Genomic DNA, 21,332 nt, shown 5'->3' on the forward strand with positions numbered 1-21,332 from the left:
GCATTCGTCGGGAATGGAGGTGGTGGAACAGTAGTGTTGGTTGAATGTATTGATTAAACCATTCGTTCATCACACTATAAAAGGCTTGCCTAGCCTCATCATTAGGATTATTGGCCATAGGTTGAGAGTCCGGCGGCGCTGTCCCTTCTTGCGGAGCAGCGCCACACTCTCCACATCATCAGCTATCGCTTCGGTTGGGATCGGGATCCATTGCTATAAACAAACATGAAGTCAAATTGTCGAATTCATCACACTATCGATTCATCATTTAATGGCATGTATAGCTAGACCCCAAACACATCACGGTAGTCCTAGAATCGACTAAACCGTGGCTCTGATACCAATAAAATTGTAACACCCCAAAACCGAGACCATCGCCGGTGTCGGACCCGAGGTTAACAAACCAAGTTCACATGTTTTTGCCCACCAATTTGACATTTCCAGTCAGGCTGGAAAACTGCGTCACTGTCGCCTTAAAATCATATCTCGAGTTTCAAAACTCGGAAACTGGTTTCGTAAATTTTCCTGAATTTAGACTCATATATCCATCCATGGATTTATTTCTAGGATTTTGGTCGGGCCAATTGGTACAGTTTATTAGTTAAAGTTACCCCTGTTACAGGGATCGACTGCTCCGACCTTCGCGCGGTATAACTTGAATATCTCTCTGTACAGGGCTTTAATTCTGGTGTCGTTTGTTTCTAATGAAACTAGACTCAAAATGGAATCTGTACATATAAGATATATCTCCTAATTCTTTTTGGATAATTTATAGTGAATTTTAAAGTTGCGACAGGGAACCCAGAAACCATTCTGGCCCTGTCTCACAATAGCTTTAATATCTCTTAACCTGTAACTCCTATGACCGTTTCATTTCTTCCATATGAAAATAGACTCATCAAGGTTCATTTACATAGCTTATTCACTATCTAATTCCATTCCTATGAATTTTGGTGATTTTCACATTCACGCCACTGCAGCTGGCAGCATCTGTTTTAAGATAGGACTCACCTATTTGGTGGTCTCCATGATTCAACTAGCCTTACCATACATAGGTTCATATATGATCATTTTAACCGTGCCAATGGCTGATCATATGACCAACATTCTCATTTCAAGCCATAGCCACATCATGACACAAAATATATACATACAACCCACAATTAGTCTAAGTTCATACTTCCCTTTTCGAGCCATTTTCGCACGGCCGTACATACTTACATTACAACATATTTAACAAACAAGGGTAGTCCTATACATGCCATCTCAAGTTCAAACAAAATTTATACCAAAATGGAGGCTTGATAGTGTGGATGACTTGACTTCAACGATCCCAAATCCGATTGCCTCGGCGAAATCTAGAAAACTAAGAGCCAAAGCAGCGGGTAAGCATTTTTATGCTTAGTAAGTCTCAAGGAATATAATGAACTATAATTTACAGCAATACATTCACATAGCCAAATGCATCATTTCATTAATACACATTCTTACTTCATACTTCATCATTATATAAGTTCGCAAAGCATCAATCAATTCAATAACTGAAATTCATTAGTCGATTGAGCGAATGTTGCTCAAACACGTCGACTTTCCAATGCACATATAACGTACCTTATCCTTTGAGCTGTCCGAGTGTACTAATTAAATTCATTTCAGCAACCAACACTCACCTCCAGCCCAAGATTCTTGAATATAACCGGATATAATCAAGTGCACAAATGCCTTGGTCTTAGCCGGATAGAATAACTTCATACGAATGCCTTGGTCTTAGCCGGATGTAGCCACTAGCACAATTGCCTTGGTCTTAACCCGGATATAATTTCCAGCATAATTGTCTTGGGCTTAGCCGGATATCATTCAATTTCTCATGCACACATACATCAATAATCATTGGACATACATATTTCATTTTCGTTACTAAGGCTCAAACACAATTAATATCATTAGCATATTCGCCTTGGGACTTAGCCGGGTGGAATTCAAATACTCATACACACCTAATCAATAATCATACACATCCATATTTCATCTCACATAATTCAAGTAAGGTCACTTCTTGAGGACTTACCTCGGATGTTGTCGAACGGCTTTTTCGGCTATTCGATCACCTTTTCCTTCCCTTGTCCAATTGTGGCCCTCTTGGCTCTTGAGCTAATTCAAACAAATTCAATTTATTAAAACCTCATTGTGCTTGCTTATGGCGAATATGACAAGGATTTTAGATGGTCATATGGCCACTCTTTAGCTTGAATACACAATGGTCATGCACATTTTATACTACATCAAGCAATTCAATACAATTTGTTTGAACATCAAGGAAATGCTAAGGCCTTCAATGGGCTACCCAAGGCGAATATTCATGTACATGTTGAGGTCAAAATTTGCACTTAATACCTCACAAAAACAGCATGCAATCTACTAATTAATGCTTGCACATTGTGGCCCAAAACTTATAATATAGCATCAAGCACTTATATGTGTGCTAGGCGAATTGTGCTTGCAATTTCACAAGCATTCTTCCACATTTTCTTCTTTAAATCAATATATTCATCACTTAGTTCATAACCAAACAAAATGTGCAATCATATATATGCATATATGAGCATGGCGAATTTTCAAGGTGTCCATAGCCATCCAAAACACAAACTTTTAACTAACATGCAAGAAGCATGAATCATGCTCAAGAATGCATCATGGCCAAGTATGACAATCATGCTCCTTTTCAACTTTAATCATGATAAAACAAAGAAAACTCAAAATCTTACTCATGAGTAGAAAATCCATCATTGCATGCATCATCATCAAGCTTCACACTTAGCATGCAATGGCTTTATCACTATAACAACTTTGGCCAAATACCATTTCCATGGCATACCAAAGATTTGAGCCATGGCTAACATGCACATCAAGTTAGCAACCAAAACATGCATGAAACTCCCAACACAACCCCATACATACCTTAATCTTGATGCAAATTTAGCCAAATCACCTTCTAGATCTCTTCTAAACAAAGGAAATGAAGCAAAATCCTTCTTCCTCTTAGTATTTTAATAAAAAGATGAGAAAGGATGAACAAGTTTTTTGTTTTCTCCTCTTGGTTGCACGGCAATGGGGGAATGCTACTCTCTCACACATTTTTTTTCATTCTTTTCTCACCCATGCTTATTTGTTTATGATTTTCTCCTAATGCCCAACAAAACATGTTTCATGACATGTTTAACCCATATTCTTTGTCATGGCGGCCATTACTTGTAAAAGGGGAATTTGACATGCAAGTCCATTATTTTGCATGCATGCTTTAATTAGTCATCACATATTTCCCAATCGTACTTTCAAAGTTTACTACTAAGTCCTTTCTTATAAATTAGCACCTAATTAATAAAAATCGAGACACGAAATATTTACGCATACCAATTCCACATTCAATAAGTACGGAATATAACACTTAATTATTCTTGTGACTCGGTTTCGTGGTCCCGAAACCACTCTCCGACTAGGGTCACATTCGGGGTGTCACATAATCTATTACAGATACCCCAAAGCATGGATTTCTAAGTAGCAATTTAGACTTTAAATGCACTACTAACTCACTTTGTATGCATAATGACCTGATATGTCGCTTCTTGGTGTAATCCTAACATCATCCTTCCTGGCGCAAACTCGGATCAATTTACTTATAACATATCACACACAGAGATAAGTTTGTAAGAACTTAGTGATGAAAACATCATTTACCTGAGTTATATTTGCGCATCGCAACTAGCAACTTATACAGATGATCTCATCGTTCTTATCCTTCAACTTAGTTTCTGGCTAATACTTCCTCAATTATTATTCTTTTGTACTCATCCATTACCATACCTTACTCTGAGGCTATTTCTTTCTCTTCAATGTCCTCGATACTTTACTTACAATCTTCAATATTCAAGCCATCACCTCATCATGATTCAAGAAGAAACACATACGCAGGTGACAACACTTCTTTCAATCATACAAAATTTACGTCCTTATTCAGAATACATTTTCAATACTAACTCATTACTTCATTGTATCTCTTCAATTCACAATCTCTGACTGAGTCTTAGTATTATAAAATACCTTACCATATATCCTATAGATAATTCATACTTACTGATTTCACTATTTATGTTTAAAAGCCATACCAAATATGCCAATTACTTAAAACAGAGCCCGCACAAAAAGCGTTCTTCATAGTTCACCACTAAGAGCCTTATTAAAACACGTCTCAACAGCAACCTATCTGAAGTGCGCCACAAAATTTTTCCTTGTAGGGCTCGCCATAGAGGCTGTTCATTCATAATCCGCCACAAAGGGTATTTCCTTTCATAATTCACCACGCAAGCTATTCTTTTCAAGATTCGCCACAAAGGTTTTCATTTCATGATTCGCCACAAAGGCTTTTCTTTCTTGACATGTTTAGGATATGGATTTGCCTAAACTCATGTTATGTGAGGTCTACCCATCATTGTCTGGGACGCGCAGAGAACCCTATTGGGTAATCACCGTCCTTTAGCTCATTATGGAAGGTGTCATGGCCATAGGCTTTTCCTTAAGATTCATATCAGAGATCGTGTTTTTAGTCCCAACAGACCTATTTAAACTCCACTGTAATGAACAGATATAGACTCACTTAACAGACTCTCCATACACTGACAATGTTTAGGACTTACTATTTTAATACATTAACATACCCACAAACTAATTCACATATCTTCACATATTTACCAGATATACCCGTACGACCATACTTCAACATTAGAATACTTATCACATACTAAAACTTGATACCTATACATGTTATTCCCAACAAACATTCTTACTGTACTTTTCTTGTTTCTATTTCATAGTTCAATCAATTTCCACAAAGTATCTCATATGAACAATATACATGCAAGTTCAACTTTGAGACTCACTTGATTCTTACCTACTGTATTCCAAAACTCTAAATCTAGACTTTCATTACGCAAATCAACAACAAGTACTGCTTAACATGGAGTAATAACTGGTGAAGATCCAGATCAACAACTCCAGATCAAAGGAGAAAGAAATATTGTAAGTTCTTTAATATTCAGGTAACAATACTTCTTGAGGAATGAAGAAGAAAAACTCTCTCTTTTCTAACCTGGATATCTATAAAAATAACCCAAGCCCTTATTGGAACCTGACACGTGTCTCAAACTTTTAAGGCTGCCTTTATAAATGGTTTACAGATGTAAATAGAAATCCAATACTTAAAAAATTTTGGTTTATCCCTTCGTCCCTTCCTAACTATCTCGTTAGAACATAACTAGCATAATAACTCAATAAATTGGGCGTACAATACCATTGGTGATAACCCAATTCACCCAAAAATCTTAAGTACTATTATCAATATCTTCTTTTTTACAACTCAACACATTCAGAGAACAATTCTTACATAATACTATACTGTCAACTTTGTGTCCGACCTATGTATCGAAGGTATCAATTAGGCGGATAGGACTACGCCTTACAGATTTCTCTCATTATACTTGCCCGTACCTAGGACTCGCCAAAATTGGGTGTTACAAATACACTAATATTAGTTCTCTTTTTGTATTACGATGTGACTACGTAATACCTCTTTGTTGGAAAAATCTTGGTTAGAAAATGGTTTTCTTGCACAACAGAAAATTAAAATTTTGAAAATTGACCCGGTTTGTGATATTTATAGCAATAAACCCTAACTAAATTCATACTTGTGTTTTTGGCTTAGCGGACGTTCGTTGTTCTTGGCTTTCAACCAAACAATCTTCTTTATTATTCTCGTACCATGAACTGTTTCGAGTGTGGGCTCGAACCAATTGAATTGAAACACAGAACTAGAAAAACTTTTCTATTTTATTTGAGGTGAAAACAAAATTCTCTCTTCTTTAATAGAAATTGGTAGAATTGTTGTTTTAGAAAAATATATTTGATAGTTGAGAATAAATTCTCTTTATTTTTCGATAGAGTAACAATCTCTCAAAGTTGTATGTAATGCCCTACCGGTGCTATCTATTTATAGGAAGAGAAGATAAAACCATTATTGAATTGTAGTGGTTTATTTAAAATGGAAAAACAACTTCCTAATTAGAGTAGGATTAGGGTGGAAATCACACCCTAGTATTCCTACTAGGACTACCACCATTTTCATGTTATATGAAGGGTTTTGGGTCTCTCTCATATCGGGTCCAATTACGAGTACTTCTTAGGCTTTTTGACCCAGTATTTTGTAATATGATCTAACCTGAATCAAATTTTCTATTTCCCAAAATAAACTTTAATATTCTATATTAAACAATTTTCTCACCCCTATTTTACTCCCAGTAAAATTTTGACAATTTTACCCCCAGTAAAATTTTTAACAATTTTACCCCCGGTAAAATTTTTAACAATTTTACCCTAGGTAAAATTTCAAAAAAATATGTCTAATAACTCAACATGTTCACTGTGACCGAATGATTTATTTTCATTTTTGGGCTTCAAAACAGCTAAAAAACATTAACTCATTTTTTCGATCATTTTTAAGTAATCCATATAGAATTGTAAATGGATCATTTCCATTTTCATTTTTGAAAACCTACATTCATTTCCAAATGATTCCATTCATTCATTTCGAAAAAAACCATAATCATTTCTCAATGTTTTCTTCATTCTGTTTATTTATTTTCAAACTCGCAATTCATTTCTAGTTTCAACGAGCTAGCGGAGAGATCTATTGGACATATGTAATTAGGGACCAAATGATTTATAATTAAGTTTCGACTTTTCGTTTATTAATTATAAACTCATTTATTCACAAAGTCATTCCACTATAGTATCGCGACTGAGCTCTACCCAATGACATACCATTACAAAAGTAACAACTCGGTGCTCATCCAATGACCTTGTCATAAGTATGTTACCCTCATAGGATATCCTTGATCTCTTTGAGATAAAATCCGTTCTCTTAATATAATCCTATTTTATCTCATGGTAACCATTACATCTTCCTTCATGAAAAGTCAATTACTATCGAATAGTAATTAAGTCATTCATCACAAAGACGAAAGATCCATGACCATGTTTACTTTTTATCAACCATGTAATGTCAATGAGAGGATATCGTTTACCTATGTCTCGGTCTATGAATTCCACTGTTGTAAATGACGCTACATATTTTAAAAGTCATACACCCAACACACTAGTTTTCAGTTCCTTATCTATTCAAACTTATGCTTTTACTTACATCAAAGTGTATGATCACACATACATAGTCCATCACCCACTCAGGATTTAGGAATGTCATACTATGAACATCACAGGTGAATAAATCCATAAATGGATTCAAAATCTATTCTGCTTGGGTCGTGTTCGATATACTGTCAACCTAATCAATCACATCTATGTCTCTATTTTATGGGAGCTATTCGCTCCGATGTCTAAGATAAAACATCTCCCTAATTGGACTTGATAGATGAGATATTAGTCTTTCAATCGGTTTGCTCATTTCCAATTAGAGTAAAGACATGTTTTGGTTTGTCTACTAATATAAGTTGTCTTTCTGTATTACGATTCGACCACTTAATACCGCTTAATATTAGTTAAACATTAGAAAACCAATGAGCAACATTTGCTTCCATTTTGCTTTGCGTACAAAAAATATATGAGGACAATATACAAAGTATTACTGTAATTTATGAATAATTTTATTAACCAATCTGTTCGAAAAATTACAAGTGTTATTAGATGAAAATACTTCACTTAAGGCACTAAATTCAACAGTCTCCCACTTGTTCTAGTGAAGTAGATAAGTCATGTTTCGCATTCTTGTTTCATTTCATATGTTTTCCAAAGAGCTCTCTAGCTAGTAGAGTCTAGGCAAAACACATCCCTAGGGTATACGATCTTTGACTATATCCAATATTTTGTCAAACACTATCGTCTCATTTATATGCTTTGTCCTTATGTGGTTTCTTTTAGGTTTAGCTATATCCGCACTATTATGGTGTCATAGCTTTTCCATACCTCATACCTTGCCATCTATAGTAAAGTTAGCAGTGCAACGCTACTTGACACTTATTCACACTATAGACCTGCCGTTTATGGCAAAAGTACAGTCCGATGTTGATTTTCTTAAATCCTGATACGTTTGGAAGTCAGAATCAGTATATCCAATAGGAGTGAGATCTCTTTTGGAGTACATAAGGATAATCCCTCATTCTTCATAAATACTTGAGTATATGATTAACTGTTTACCAATGTTTTGGTTTTGGATTCTCCTGATATCGACTCACTAACCCCACTGCAAAATAGATATCTAGGCGTGTATAACACCCGCAACCCATTTTCATCGCCAGAATTGGGTTACAGAGTATTACCGTATATTTCAAAACATTTTATAACAATTAGCATCAATTTATCAGTCAATTAAAAATATTCATAAATAATTTAGAATGAAGTAAAACATTCATTTACTGCCCTTAAATCGAGCCTACGAGGCCTCAAAATAGTTTAAGAACAATCAGAGACCAATTCGAAACAAAACATGAGATTTGGGGCAAAAATAAAAATTTTCAAAATAAGGGTCACATGGCCGTATGTCCAGGTCGTGTGATAGAGCCTAGACCATGTGGCTCCGAACATAGTCATTTGGTTATTCCACATGCCCATATGCACAGCCGTGTAACTCACTGACTTGGGTCACACAACCGTGTTATAGGCCGTGTACCAGCCCGTGTGAACTTAGCACCTAACACGTTTGGGACACACGCCCGTGTAGGTTTCTCGTGTGTGACACACGATTGTATGATAGCCCGTGTGTACCCAAAAAATGACCCAAAACATGCTCATTTCACATCCAAGTGCTTAGGTACCTAAACACATCAAAAGTACACGTATACAAACCCTTAAAGCACATTCAAAAACACCCAAAGCATGTTAAAACAATCAATCTATGTGCCTAGCCAATATTCCATCATTGACACCACAATTTAAATGCATACATTTCATTATCTAAGATAAAATGTACAAGCCACAACACACTCAAATTGATTTACATTTAAACCCAAAAATACCATACCTAACTCATGCCAACTTACCATTTCATGGTTACCCACTTGTGCTTAAACTTAAAATTAGGCTTGAATATAACCGTTAGTTATTCAAATCATTTAAACTATATTCACAATTCACAAGTATATAACCTAGTGATTAGCAATCACACAAATATCATACTATATTTAATGTTAAGACTTACACTTTCCTATTTCCAATTAACCACAACTTGCATCATTCATGCACATATCAACAACTATTTAACTAAACAACATAATAAGCACACCAAGCTATATAACATGAGTACTTATGAACTATTACAAAACAAACTAAAATCCCCTCATTACATGCCATATAAGCCAAGTTTGAATTCAAAATTTACCAAGATCCTCGATAGTGTGACTTCTTCAGGTTGATCCGATCTCCGACTTCCCTAAATAGTATCTACAAGGAAACGAAACAATAACAGGAGTAAGCTTTCATATAGCTTAGTAAATTCGTCAATTAAAATGATAAAGCTTACCGAATAAACATAATAAATCAATTAGCAAGATTATTAAACAAAGTTCCTGTCAATAAAGTTATTCTAAAAAATCCAGTCAATCACAGCTCACAACAGGTGAGTAATGCCCAGTATAATAGTACAAATCAATTCCACATTTCAATAATTTTCAAAGATCAATAAACATAGCCCAATGAACGATAAGTGGATGCGAGAACACAGTTAACCATCCAACACACCAAATGCTCATAAGAGCCAGTACCGTCCAATACACCAGATAACACTGTAAAATAACATGATAGCCTGCAAAAAATGCAGGACCTCAGCATATCCAGTAAACAGAGAATATACAAAAATCATTTTCACTACTTAGATCAATCCCGTACTGCACGCATAATAACCTATTGGCATGACAATTATACTCTATCCTACGTTCATTAGTTCAGAGACAACAGATTTTGGGACTAATTAAAAACTTAACAAAATTCTTTTTCAATAATTAAGAGTGGGAATAGATTTTTTTAAGATTAAATTTAAATTCTATACCTCACAATACAATATTTTCTTGCCACTAACTTAAAAGGATTTTAACCTTAACGAGATTCCTTAAATATTAAATATATAAAAATACTGATAAATAAAATTATTCAACAGACCACTATTCACCTTTTTTTTCTTTGAAAATAACACTCAATGCAATGTTATTAGGAAATTTTAAAGGTTTAAATACAAAGGAAACAACAAAAATGAAAAAACAAAATAAAAGCCTCAACACCGTTTTACCATGCCAGCTATCTGTCAGCATAATAATCGCTGCAGTAGGCGGTGCCTCGAGAATCCCTAAAGAACATTTGCCTAGACTCTTAAACAAAAAGGAAAAACAAAAACAAAACCATTTTCCACAACAAACCATATCAAATCCTAAGAAAACACAAATCTAATTCCCTAAGACCTTTAGTCTACCCATTCATTTCATTTGCTCTGATGCACCGGAAAATCCATATGTGGGAGTGGAAATCCCTTAGATTTCTCGATTAGTTCTCTCTTCATTTCCCCACTCCTCCGATTCACTGAGCTCCTCGAAGTTTCTCTTGAAAATAGAGACCATACCCTCCGGATTCAGAACAAAAACCCCATCTTACCTTTGTAGCTCATTTGAGATGATAGCCTTAACTTCTGGAGGGGCTTCTTCCACCAAGTATCTCGGGATTTCACACTGTCTCCCCCAACTCACCATCTCGTAAGCCATTATTCACCTTATTAAGAGAAAAGGAAAAATGGTAGATAGAAAACTTATATTTAAATCATACATTGACTTATTTAAAATAGCAATTACTTAAAATTGAAACATTATAGTTTCAATCATTATGAATAACTTAAACTAACCAACGTCCCACGCGTAGACCTCAATCAAGGCAGACGTTTGCTATTAAGACCACGTGGATCGAAACTTTAATATCATATGGTATATGAAAATGGGATGAATCTTCGAGCAAAATTCAAAGATGTTCTTATTCAATGAATAATAATTAAAAATAATTGTAGAGGCACACTTAAAATACGTATTCAGAGTCCCAATTTCTTAATCTCTTCTCACGTTTTTATTTAAACATAATAATTCATTTAGCACTTTAATTTTATATAAAAAAATGATTTTAGTTATTTTTAATTTTATTTTTAATTTTTTAATTTATGTTATTTATCAAATTATTTTAAAATAAGTGAAAAATTTAATGTATATTAGCTTTGTTTATATGACATACAAGTAAATTTTCACGTCATCAATTAATTACTTTTTAAATTTTAAAAATTTTTGAAATATAATAAAACTATTTTAAAAAAAATTATTAAAATAATTAATTACTAATGTGGCATATAAGTAGACTATCACATAATTGACATGTTAGTAAAGCTAATAAATATCAATTTTTTATCCATTTTGGAGTGATTTGATATTCATTTTGGAGTGGTTTGACAAACAATACAAGATTAACGATAAATAAAAAATTAAATGAATGAGTAAAATAACTTTTTATAAAGTCTAATGAGTCAAATAAATTATTATACCTTTGATTTAAGACTTAAGTGTTGTTTGATAAACTAAAAGAAATTAAGTATTGAAAATTTAAATATTAAAATATTAGATAGTAAATTTAACTTGTGAATTATATTTGATATATTTTTAAACTAAATATAAAATATGATTAAATTGTTTGATTAATATAATTTTAAAATTTTTAAAAATAATATTAAAAGAAATAAAATGAAATATAAAGAATTAAAAATTATATTAAATAAAACACTTAATCTATTATAATTTTCCACAATTTTCATTGAAAAAGTTAATAATGAAAATTTTAACTTAATTTTTTTATTTTGAATTATTAAATATGCTTAAAAAACTAAATCACTACAAATGATTTAACATGAATAGGTTATAGAAAAGGAATTATATGTTGCATACGCATACATTAACAAATCAAGAGTCTTTTTGGACGATGATACCTTTAATTACAGTTAGTATAAAAATAAAATAACAATAAATACTGTAATATATGAGAAAAAAAGGCTAAACAAGTCACCATTTAAATGACTTAGATTTGACACTGCTTAATTACTTGCAATAGTCATAATTCAAGAATAAGTAGTTAAGTAGCAAGTAGTGGAAAAGGAAAGAAACAATCTGGTATTAAAGCTGCAATTAAATTACAATTACTGGACGATGTATTCGTAATTAATTAATATGAGTAGCTGGGGTTGGAATTTACATCCAAATCCAGCGGCGGATTGTGACGATCAAATGGAAGCTTTATCCTTCCCATAGATCCAGCAGGAACAAGCTTAAGATTCTCGCAATTACATATTTCAACCATGAATCCATCTGGGTCGTTGAAAAACAGCTGGTCGATCTTAGTTCCACTTTCGTCCTCCATTGTCCTCTTTATGTACTCGGTGTTGAACTCTTTCAATCTTTGCTCCATTTCTTCCATATCTTCACACTGCCATACATGCCAATATGGTTTAATTAAAATTTTAAATTACACAATATATATATATATATATATATATAGATTCCAAGGACAAAAACTAGCAGCAGTTAGAATGTAAGTAAACCTGGAAAGAAATATGGTTGTCCATGGGATCCAAATGGTGGGTGTCGGAAGGCAACTTATCGTCGTCCTTGGACTGCACCAAGTGAATCCCTACCCCATAATTGAACAACCAAGCACCATCAAAGTCTAAAGCTCGAGGTCTTTCAACTAACACAAAACCAAGAACCTTGGTATAGAAATCAATAGACTTCTTCACGTTTCTACACAGCCTAGACACATGATTCAGTGCCAATAGAGGAGGTGCTGCTGCACCGCTCTCTTCTTTTCCTTCTTCCATTTTCCTCCCCTGGCTTGAGCGCGGCAACTGTTGGACCTTTCGGCCCAATGGGGGTATTAAATAAAATGGCGCCTGGGTAACGGCGGATACACGTGGTGTAACCATGAAGTAGAAACGAATGTGTACTGTACGTGTGAACAGCTGCAGGTGACGCCTGCACTATGCCTCTATGTCAATGTCTGGTACGTAACCGATGCGATCTATGAAAGCCCAAACTAATAACTAACAAGATTCCTCCAGCGTTTTTAGCCCAATAGGCTTTTTGTTGATTTCAAAATTAAATTTAAAAATTAGCAAATGGTTTGGTGTGTGTGCGTTTACCAAATCCAAACCATTTGTAATAAAATTCAAGTGCAGCAAGCAATTCATTTATCATCAATTTTAAGCTTTGAAAATTATTTTGTATTGCAACTCGTCCGACGGAAAAGTAAAGAGTGGAAACAGTGAGCAACCTTCTCTATCCCAAATCCAGTAAGAGGGTTAAAAGGGTTTTACCAAAAACAAATGGCCTTATAATGTAAGTAGAAGAGAAGATTTGGAAACTCAATAAGTGCATTGCATTGGATTGCATTTATAGCAAATACCCCTCAGTAAACAATGGTTTACCAAATGTAGCTGGTATTAAATAAATAGTACTAAATGTAGAATGGCATGGCATGAGAAAGCCATTTTCAACTTAACCCACCCATCTCCAATATTAGGAAGCAGGGCATCAGTCAATATAGCAACCGACGCCAAGAGCTGCCAAATCTAGCAATTACCCATTAAAAATAGGGGTCTATTATGCTTAGTATATAAATAAATAAAATGTTAGGCGATTCCCTCTCCAATTTTAGCACTTCCATTTCCATTTCCTTTATTATCTAAAATCTAGCTCAAAAACAAGCCTTCTTTGGTGGACCCTACAAACACCCAGCAAGCAAAAGAGAAGAGCAAAGAGCCAGAGGAGGCTCCCCTTTTTTTTTTCTTTTTTTTTTAATCATTTAATTTTATTATATATATTTTATCAAAATAATAAAAATAAAAATAAAAATAAAAAGGAGAGGGAGAGGGAAATCTGAAACTCCTAAAGTGGGATCCACCAGGAAGGGATGGGGTGGGGCCCACAGGTAGACCCGATGAGCACCAAATAAACTCTCCAAATGTGGCAAAGGAATCATGCAAAAGCAAAGCAAGCTCTCTAAATTGAATGCAGAGGCAGAGGGATCAGCCATGCAAGCAAACTTTGCCGTTTCCTTTCCAGTCTCCAAAACGCCTACCCTTTTTTTATCTCCCCAACCCCATTCTCCATATTTAGCAATCCTTTCTTTTTCCAAGTCTTTTCCAAATTAAGTTCCTTTCTCTTAATAAACAAATCATATATTTATTCAAATTCCTATGAAAATTGTTGTTGCTCTTTGTTTTGTTTTCATCAAAGATTGATTTACCTGCTTATTCTTGTTTTCTGGGTTTTGGGGGTTGCCAGAGAAGCCAACTTGTGAGAGATATGGGTAGGGGGAAAATAGAGATTAAGAGAATAGAGAATGCTAATAGCAGGCAAGTCACATTCTCCAAGAGACGTGCTGGCTTGCTCAAGAAGGCTAAGGAACTCGCCATTCTCTGTGATGCTGAGGTTTCTGTCATCATTTTCTCCAATACCGGCAAGCTCTTTGAGTTTTCCAGCTCTGGGTATGCAATTCACAACTTTTTATCTTCAACAAAAACCTCCTCTTCTTTTTTCTATCATTGCATGAACAATTTTTTTCCCCTTGATTATTTCTGAGAATTTTCTATGTATCATCCATGAACTTTATTGGCCTTTCTTGTTTTTCTATCTTTTTTGTTTTTTTGTTTTTTTGGTTGAGAACTAAAGAATGACTCTTTTCCTTTTTTTTTTTAATAGAACAGGCTAAGGGTAACTTTTATTTATTTTGATGATCAGAATGTTGTTTACCAGGATCATCGACTATGAACTTTAGAGGGATTAGGTGGGTCTTAAGAATTTTTGTTTGTATTCTTGCATGTTTGTTTGGATTTTATCTGCTGATAATTTTGATGTCTGGTCTGTTTTCTGTCATTCTATTATGAACTTCACCCCTGCCGATCTTCCCCGGCTCTTTTTCAAAAATTGCTACATTAACTTCTTTTTAATGGAGGAGAACAATTACTTTTATTAACAAGGGAAGAAAAGGCTAATTTTTGGTCGATTTATATTGACTTCAGCTGAAACTTTTTGGTAATAGAAAAATGTTTGATGGCAAATAACTTTTGTACTGTGTATGTTATCTTTTGTCTCTTAAATTGTTCCATGTTTTTTTGGATAGCATACGTCCATGAAAATTTGAAAATTTCTTGGGGCTTCTTTTTTTCCTTAAAAAAAATTTTCTCTGCTATATAATATTTTATTGTTTGGATTTGCAAAGATAGAATTATTCTCAAATTCTCAATATTTGTTTGCTTGTGTTTATACCTACTTCAATTGAAAAGCTATATTCTTTTCATATCCTATCCGAGTTTCTCACTAGAGTTTCATTAGAAACTTGGTTTCAATTGATGTAAAAACGATTGATTTATCTTTTGGATGGTACTATATTTTGAAGTATTGGTGAGATACTGGTGGCACTCCTGCTGTAGGAGATGTGAGATGCTCTGCTTTCGTAAGAATAGTTTGTTTCTGTGGGTTGATAGGTTCATAATCTAATTTTATGTGATTGAGAGTTTAAGTTAGAAACAGCTACAGATTGTACAAAAATGGAAGCGATTGTAGGTAAGGAGTGGTAAACTAAAGAGAATGAAGTGCTGGGATGGCTGGAAACATGTATAAAATGCAAAGATTTGCAGCAAGAAAATTTATTTTGGAGGAAACCACAAATATTGGAATGTATGTAATTGATAGAGGAAATCAGAATTATAGGAACGTGTATCTGATAGAGAGACAGAATAAGTACAAAACCTCATAAGCTTAAAATTGCAGGGAGAGGTGCCTATCATTGTGTATTCTAGCATATTGAGGTTGCTCCTTGTTTCTGCATGCTATAATATTGAAGTGAGCTAAATGTTCTAATAGAAAGAATATGTGCCTAATTTCTCTCTGTGAAAGAGTATTGTCTTAATCATTTGTTCATTTTAGCAGCATGAATAAAACAATTTCTAGATACAAGTCTGCTCAAGGTTCTCCAGAGATTGCTCAAGTGGAACATAAAGCAGAGGTGATCAGCAATTTATGTTTACATAATACATTCACAAATCTGGCTTTGCTTTTCCATTGAAACAATATATTTCAATTTCTTCTTCTGCATTTTTGGCTTTATGTTGAACCTCAAGATAATAGTTAGAACCTAATTTAGATTTTAGCATGCATGACATGTGTGTACTACCAGTTGAAACATAAATTTGCTATTGGTAAAACATGTTATTCCTTGACAAAAGGTTATTTCCCGAATATGTTTCTGTTTCATTTATTTTTCCTTACAATGTCGTACACTGAAAGTATACATTTGGATGATATCAAGTACACTTTTGTTTTCAGAAGCAAGACTCTAAGGAGGCAGACCATCTGAAGGATGAAATCGCGAAGCTACAAATGAAACAGTTGTATGCCATCTTAATTGTCAGATATGGTTGATGTATTACATTCTTCTCCAATGCAGACTTTTTACTTTCCCTTGAACTAATTCTTGTTCTGATTTTATAGACACCTGCTGGGTAAGAACTTGACCAGCATGAGCCTGAAAGAGCTTCAGCTCCTAGAACAGCAACTTAATGAAGGGTTGTTATCAGTGAAGGAGAAGAAGGTTGAATGACATTTTGTCCAAGCTCATCTAATCTCTTAGCTTAAATTAGGATTCTTATTTCTAGAAATAATTATTTAACTTGAGGCCTTAATAGGAATCATACCATTGCAGGAACAATTGCTCATGCAACAATTAGAGCAATCAAGATTACAGGTATGCTTGGTTCTACCTGCATGTCATAGTTTTGTACTTTGTTTTGCCAGTGTCGTTCTTTTGTCTAAAAGTGCATCTTGAAAAAAGAAGATGAATGTTACAGTTATCTTTGTCTCCAATAATAAGATAATTTTGATAGGAAATAAAGCATCTTGATAAGGAGACATGTCACAAACTAGAATTACGTTTGGTTAGACTTGACCGGTGGAGGTGAGGTCTCAATAACTTTCAACAGATTGGTTATAAACGCTTGAAAGTAAGATTAGCTAGCAACTAAGTGTAGTAGATTGAAAATGGTGGGAAATGGAAATCGTATGGGAAGTCATTTGACATGTGAAATATTGCACCTAGAGATTCCATAAGGTTCAAGTTTCTCATGCATATTTCTTGTTATGTCAAGGAGGTCACATGATCTAAAAAAAGAACAATAAGGGAAAAAAAAATACCTTTGACTTTGAGGTAATTAATTCATTTTACTTTCTGTTTGCAGGAGCAGCGAGCTATGCTTGAGAATGAAACTTTACGCAGACAGGCAGGTTGTGTTTTTCTTGATAAAACTGAGTATCTTATTATGATTTGGTTAACAGACAACTTGTTTTATTTGTCTACCCATGCAGGTTGAGGAGCTACGAGGTTTCTTTCCAACAACTGATCACCCGATCCAACCCTATCTTGAATGCTATCCTGTTGAAAGGAAGAATTCTCTCATGAGCCACAGCATTCCTAGTCCAGATTTGACCTGTAATTGCACTGTTGAAAAGGGAGATTCAGACACTACCTTGTATTTGGGGTATGTATTTTTTCATATTTTGGTTAGTCTGCTCTGGAAATGCCCCAACTTGACTAATTCTTTTTATATTTAATCATTTTTTGTTAGAAAGGATAAATCAAGGTTGTGTCTTTGGCTTTGAACTTAATTCTACACTCATTTCAAAAACTTCCGACCACCCTTGTAAAAGGCAGAATCCTATAACAGTGACACTGCTTCCTTTGGTCCCTTTTAAGTGATTTACCCTTGTTGGCTTATCTTGACAAATGATTTACTCTGGCTACATTAATGTAATTCTACCCACTACTTCAAGGCCTTCAACAGCATCAGAAATAGTAGAACTAATCAATACTTCATTCAGTTCTTCATCTCTGTTGCCCTTGCAGGCCAAAATGAAGTTCTCATTATGCTATTATGGCCAAATTTTTTCTTTTTCTTTTTTTAATATTTTGTCAGGTCTCACATATGCTCTCTCTATATACTTATCAGGTTGCCAAGTGATTATCACAAGAGAAAGAAACCTGAAATAGAAAGCCACTCCAATGAGTCAGAGAGCCAGTTGGGGCTGCTGTGACCCTTTCCTTCAAGGTATTTGCTTTGCCTTCAATAGGGGATGGCAGAAACTGAGATATGGTACAGTTGAGTCTAGTTTGGTAGTTTCTCAAAGCACCAGTTGTCCAAATCAATGAAGGCAACACAGTGAAAGTATAGATGTTTCTTTGCAGGATGAAGAGCTAAGTTTTCTGCTGATGGATATAGTTTAGTCGTGACAGTTATTGGGAAAAAGGGTGAGGGTATTGCAAAAATATGCTTTACTTTTTCTTTTTTTTTTTCTTTTTTTTTTTTTTTGGGCGTAGCTTTGCTTTCCCTTGCAACTTTCTTTACCTATTAAATTAGTAAGGTTGCAGTTCATGTTTCATTTGGTGACTGAGTAAATCTTGTTGTTGACATATCTTTTTTTTCTTCTTTCTGCTACTTAGAAAGTTGTAAAATTTTCCTTGATTCCCCGCAAGTTTTGTGATACTTGATTGCAAGACATCAATTCATTAGCCGGTCGCAAACTGAATCCTAGATTCAGTTAAAATTTGAATGATACTAAAATACTTTGGTTTGTTAAAATTTGAATATAGACAATTCAAAACTTGAAACTGACATGATGCAGTTCTATTTCCGTGGTTAGTTTTGCAAATACAAATACAATTACTGTCATCAAACGAATGTTGTCCAAAAAACCATTTAAAAGTTGATCAGAAATTGAGGTTATTTCTTGCATTGTCGAACACTAAGAAGCAGTTCTTTTCGGGCTGCGAATACTTTGGAGAACAAATAATGGACCTGCTTCTCCAAAGCTTCCTGCTGCTTCCCCAAAACACCCAACCTTGTCTCCAAATCCTTGGCCGCATCACTGCTTTTCCCAGAGACCATGGCTGATGCTAGGGAAGCTGCTGCATTATTAAGCTCCATAACCTCTCTCAGTATCTCACCTTTCTCTACTATAACGTCATAAATACATGAATCTACTGGGTTTAACGAAGCACTATTGGAGGTGGCAATCAATTGCTTGATCTCCAAGTATGGTTTAGCCTCTCCGACAAGGTAGCCAAAACAACGCCACATACCCAAAAGCCAATATTCTTTATTGCCATTAAAGCTTGACTACTAGCTTTTCCTTCCAGGGGCAGCAGCTGAAGTTGTTGTACTTGTCACCGTCTTCCCTGTCTTGCTGTCCTCTATAGTCCTTGCTTGAACCTTGAGGCTGAACTGCTTTGAGATGCTTGATCGCCAAAGAAGGTGAATTCTGGAGGAGGGTGAGAGCGAGAGCAAAGGAAAGGCGAGCGTGCGTCAGATGAGAAAGAGAGGAACTAACAGAGTTTAGAAGCTCCAGCAAATGGAAGCTGCAATTGAGATACTGGTGAAGAGAAATAACTTCCCAGCGGTTGACGGGGTAGCCTATGTCCACAACTAGCTTTGCAAATGCGGTGTTGATAAGTGATAGGAGCTCATAACATTGTTGAATCCATAAGAAGGACGAGATTTCTGATCCAGGTTTTAAATTCAAGGCAACTGGAAACATCAGATCGAAAAGCAACTTGACTGATGAGCTAAGAGGGTGGTAAGCTTTTATTTATTACCGCAAGAGAAGGGGTTTTGCTTAATTGCTTTAGCTGGACAGAAGAGGCGTGTGCTGCACTGCTTTCTGTACCATTGAAAATTCGAACCCAAGAAGGAGAAGGTATCAACTTTGGCGACGGCGTAATCAATGTGCTTAGAGTTCAATAAATATAAATTTTTATCCAACGCGGCTTTTGGGGTTGGAAGCAATCCTGGCTGAGGCTGGAAGGATGGAGGAAAGTGCAGTGCCGGCGCTATCAAGTATGCTTCTGAGATACGCTTTTCTGCATATCCGGCTTCACCTTATGATTTTATATTATGGTGTTCGTCGGCTAAAAGATGGTTGTGATTGGTTAAAGAAGGCCCATATTGACCCATGTTGAAGCTTCTGATCTGAATAAAGGCTTTAGAATAGGATTCAAATTGAATTTCCATGGAGTGAAGGCAGCCCAATAACATGGTACGGATGAGTGGCTACACTCCTGAGTCTGCTCTATTTTTTCACTCGTATATGGGAACAATCCTTTAGCCCATTTCCGAAGATATTAATCGAATCAAACCAATTGTTAGCTTAGATTGACATATGAATATTGCTTGGTATTGTTTCTATGAGGTGGGGATGGTCATTGTAGACACACTGGATAGGTTTTAGGACAGTTTGGATTTAAGAAAACTCCAAATTGGATCATGGGTATGAATCAAATACAAAAACAAAACAAAGCAAGTCTGAACAATATTGCAAGTGGGCAATTGGCAAGAAGGATTTGAAGTAGTACCAGCGAATCTGACTAATTTCGAGTTCATCCGGATTTTTTTTTTTGAAAAACTGGGCTCGAGGTGGGTCGGATTTTAGGTAAATTCGTTCCATTCCGTTGTGAGATATTTATAAAAATACTCTTAACTTTTAATAAATAAATATATTGAATTTTAAGTCTAAACTCAAAAAAAATTAAATTTTATATGTTTCAAAAGAAAAACAAGCAAAATTATTTTTCTAAGTCAGGATCATATCGGCTGCCCTACCACGTTGTGATCCCTAAATAGGACGGCGTGTAGCTGTACAAGAGGAGCTGCGATTGTAGAGAGGGAGTTTCAGCGGATGCTGCAATTTCATGCCCTTATTGCTACTGCCTACTCACTTTTGTTTTGCATATTATAAGAACAACAATTAGCAAAGTTAGAGAAGTAGTTAGATAAAATCTCAAGTTTCCTAGTAACAATATAAAAAGAGAAGAATATATATATATTTTGTAGTGAATTACAATAATAAGGTAAAAAATTTGAACAATAAATACGATTACTGTAACTTGAATTCAAGACACACTTGATATAGTGAATACTCTTAATCATCGTGCCATCACATAAATATCAAAATTAATTACTATTATATTTGTACTGTATAACATCTATTACTTTATAATAAAAGAATATATGCAGGATTTAATTTACATTTTGTCTCATTTATAATTATATTCTTCATCTACCTAGAATTCTCTCTCTATTTCCTTTTACTGTGTAAATTAATTAATAAATAAAATAAAGCAAATCATATCTACAAATTGTAACCCAAATTAAC

The 21,332-nt window shown here is 34.7% G+C and overlaps 3 protein-coding genes across 6 annotated transcripts; 1 reads left to right on the forward strand and 2 right to left on the reverse strand.

Annotated features, from left to right (window-relative positions):
• Positions 1-12,137: 12,137 nt before the first annotated feature.
• On the reverse strand, positions 12,138-13,015 carry LOC108478750 (glyoxylase I 4). Its single transcript, XM_017781215.2, has 2 exons — positions 12,674-13,015; positions 12,138-12,558 (listed from the first exon to the last, which is right to left on the reverse strand). The coding sequence occupies exons 1-2, from the start codon at positions 12,947-12,949 to the stop codon at positions 12,298-12,300; spliced, it is 537 nt and encodes a 178-aa protein (XP_017636704.1). The 5' UTR covers positions 12,950-13,015; the 3' UTR covers positions 12,138-12,297.
• A 956-nt stretch (positions 13,016-13,971) lies between these two features.
• Positions 13,972-18,656, forward strand: LOC108477005 (agamous-like MADS-box protein AGL15). 4 transcript variants are annotated; one of them, XM_017779409.2, is made up of 9 exons: positions 13,972-14,617; positions 16,059-16,137; positions 16,458-16,522; positions 16,623-16,722; positions 16,834-16,875; positions 17,366-17,407; positions 17,493-17,665; positions 18,134-18,232; positions 18,370-18,656. In XM_017779409.2, the coding sequence occupies exons 1-8, from the start codon at positions 14,436-14,438 to the stop codon at positions 18,216-18,218; spliced, it is 768 nt and encodes a 255-aa protein (XP_017634898.1). In that variant the 5' UTR covers positions 13,972-14,435; the 3' UTR covers positions 18,219-18,232; positions 18,370-18,656. The 4 variants fall into 4 exon arrangements, with proteins under 4 accessions (XP_017634898.1, XP_017634897.1, XP_052878753.1 ...); XM_053022793.1 differs by having other exon boundaries at positions 13,985-14,617; positions 16,062-16,137; XM_017779408.2 differs by having other exon boundaries at positions 13,973-14,617; positions 18,134-18,656.
• Positions 18,657-18,778: 122 nt separating this feature from the next.
• Positions 18,779-20,134, reverse strand: LOC128285440 (uncharacterized). The gene is made up of 3 exons (XM_053022935.1): positions 20,131-20,134; positions 19,777-20,058; positions 18,779-19,681 (listed from the first exon to the last, which is right to left on the reverse strand). Exons 1-3 carry the CDS (start codon positions 20,132-20,134, stop codon positions 19,290-19,292), a joined length of 678 nt encoding a protein of 225 aa, XP_052878895.1. The 3' UTR covers positions 18,779-19,289.
• Positions 20,135-21,332: the final 1,198 nt, after the last annotated feature.

This window comes from Gossypium arboreum, chromosome 12, assembly GCF_025698485.1.
Source record: "Gossypium arboreum isolate Shixiya-1 chromosome 12, ASM2569848v2, whole genome shotgun sequence".
Lineage (NCBI taxonomy): Eukaryota > Viridiplantae > Streptophyta > Magnoliopsida > Malvales > Malvaceae > Gossypium > Gossypium arboreum.

Bases quoted from the DNA above. Each gene is read 5' to 3' on its own strand.
- LOC128285440 (XM_053022935.1), bottom strand. The intron at 19,682-19,776 runs GTAATAAATAAA...AACCTGGATCAG, and splicing joins GCAAAACCCCTTCTCTTGCG to AAATCTCGTCCTTCTTATGG.
- LOC108478750 (XM_017781215.2), bottom strand. From the start codon at position 12,949: ATGGAAGAAGGAAAAGAAGAGAGCGGTGCAGCAGCACCTCCTCTATTG. The intron at 12,559-12,673 runs GTTTACTTACAT...CATGTATGGCAG, and splicing joins ACAACCATATTTCTTTCCAG to TGTGAAGATATGGAAGAAAT.
- LOC108477005 (XM_017779409.2), top strand. From the start codon at position 14,436: ATGGGTAGGGGGAAAATAGAGATTAAGAGAATAGAGAATGCTAATAGC. The intron at 16,138-16,457 runs GTGATCAGCAAT...TTTTGTTTTCAG, and splicing joins AAGTGGAACATAAAGCAGAG to AAGCAAGACTCTAAGGAGGC. The intron at 17,408-17,492 runs GCAGGTTGTGTT...CTACCCATGCAG, and splicing joins ATGAAACTTTACGCAGACAG to GTTGAGGAGCTACGAGGTTT.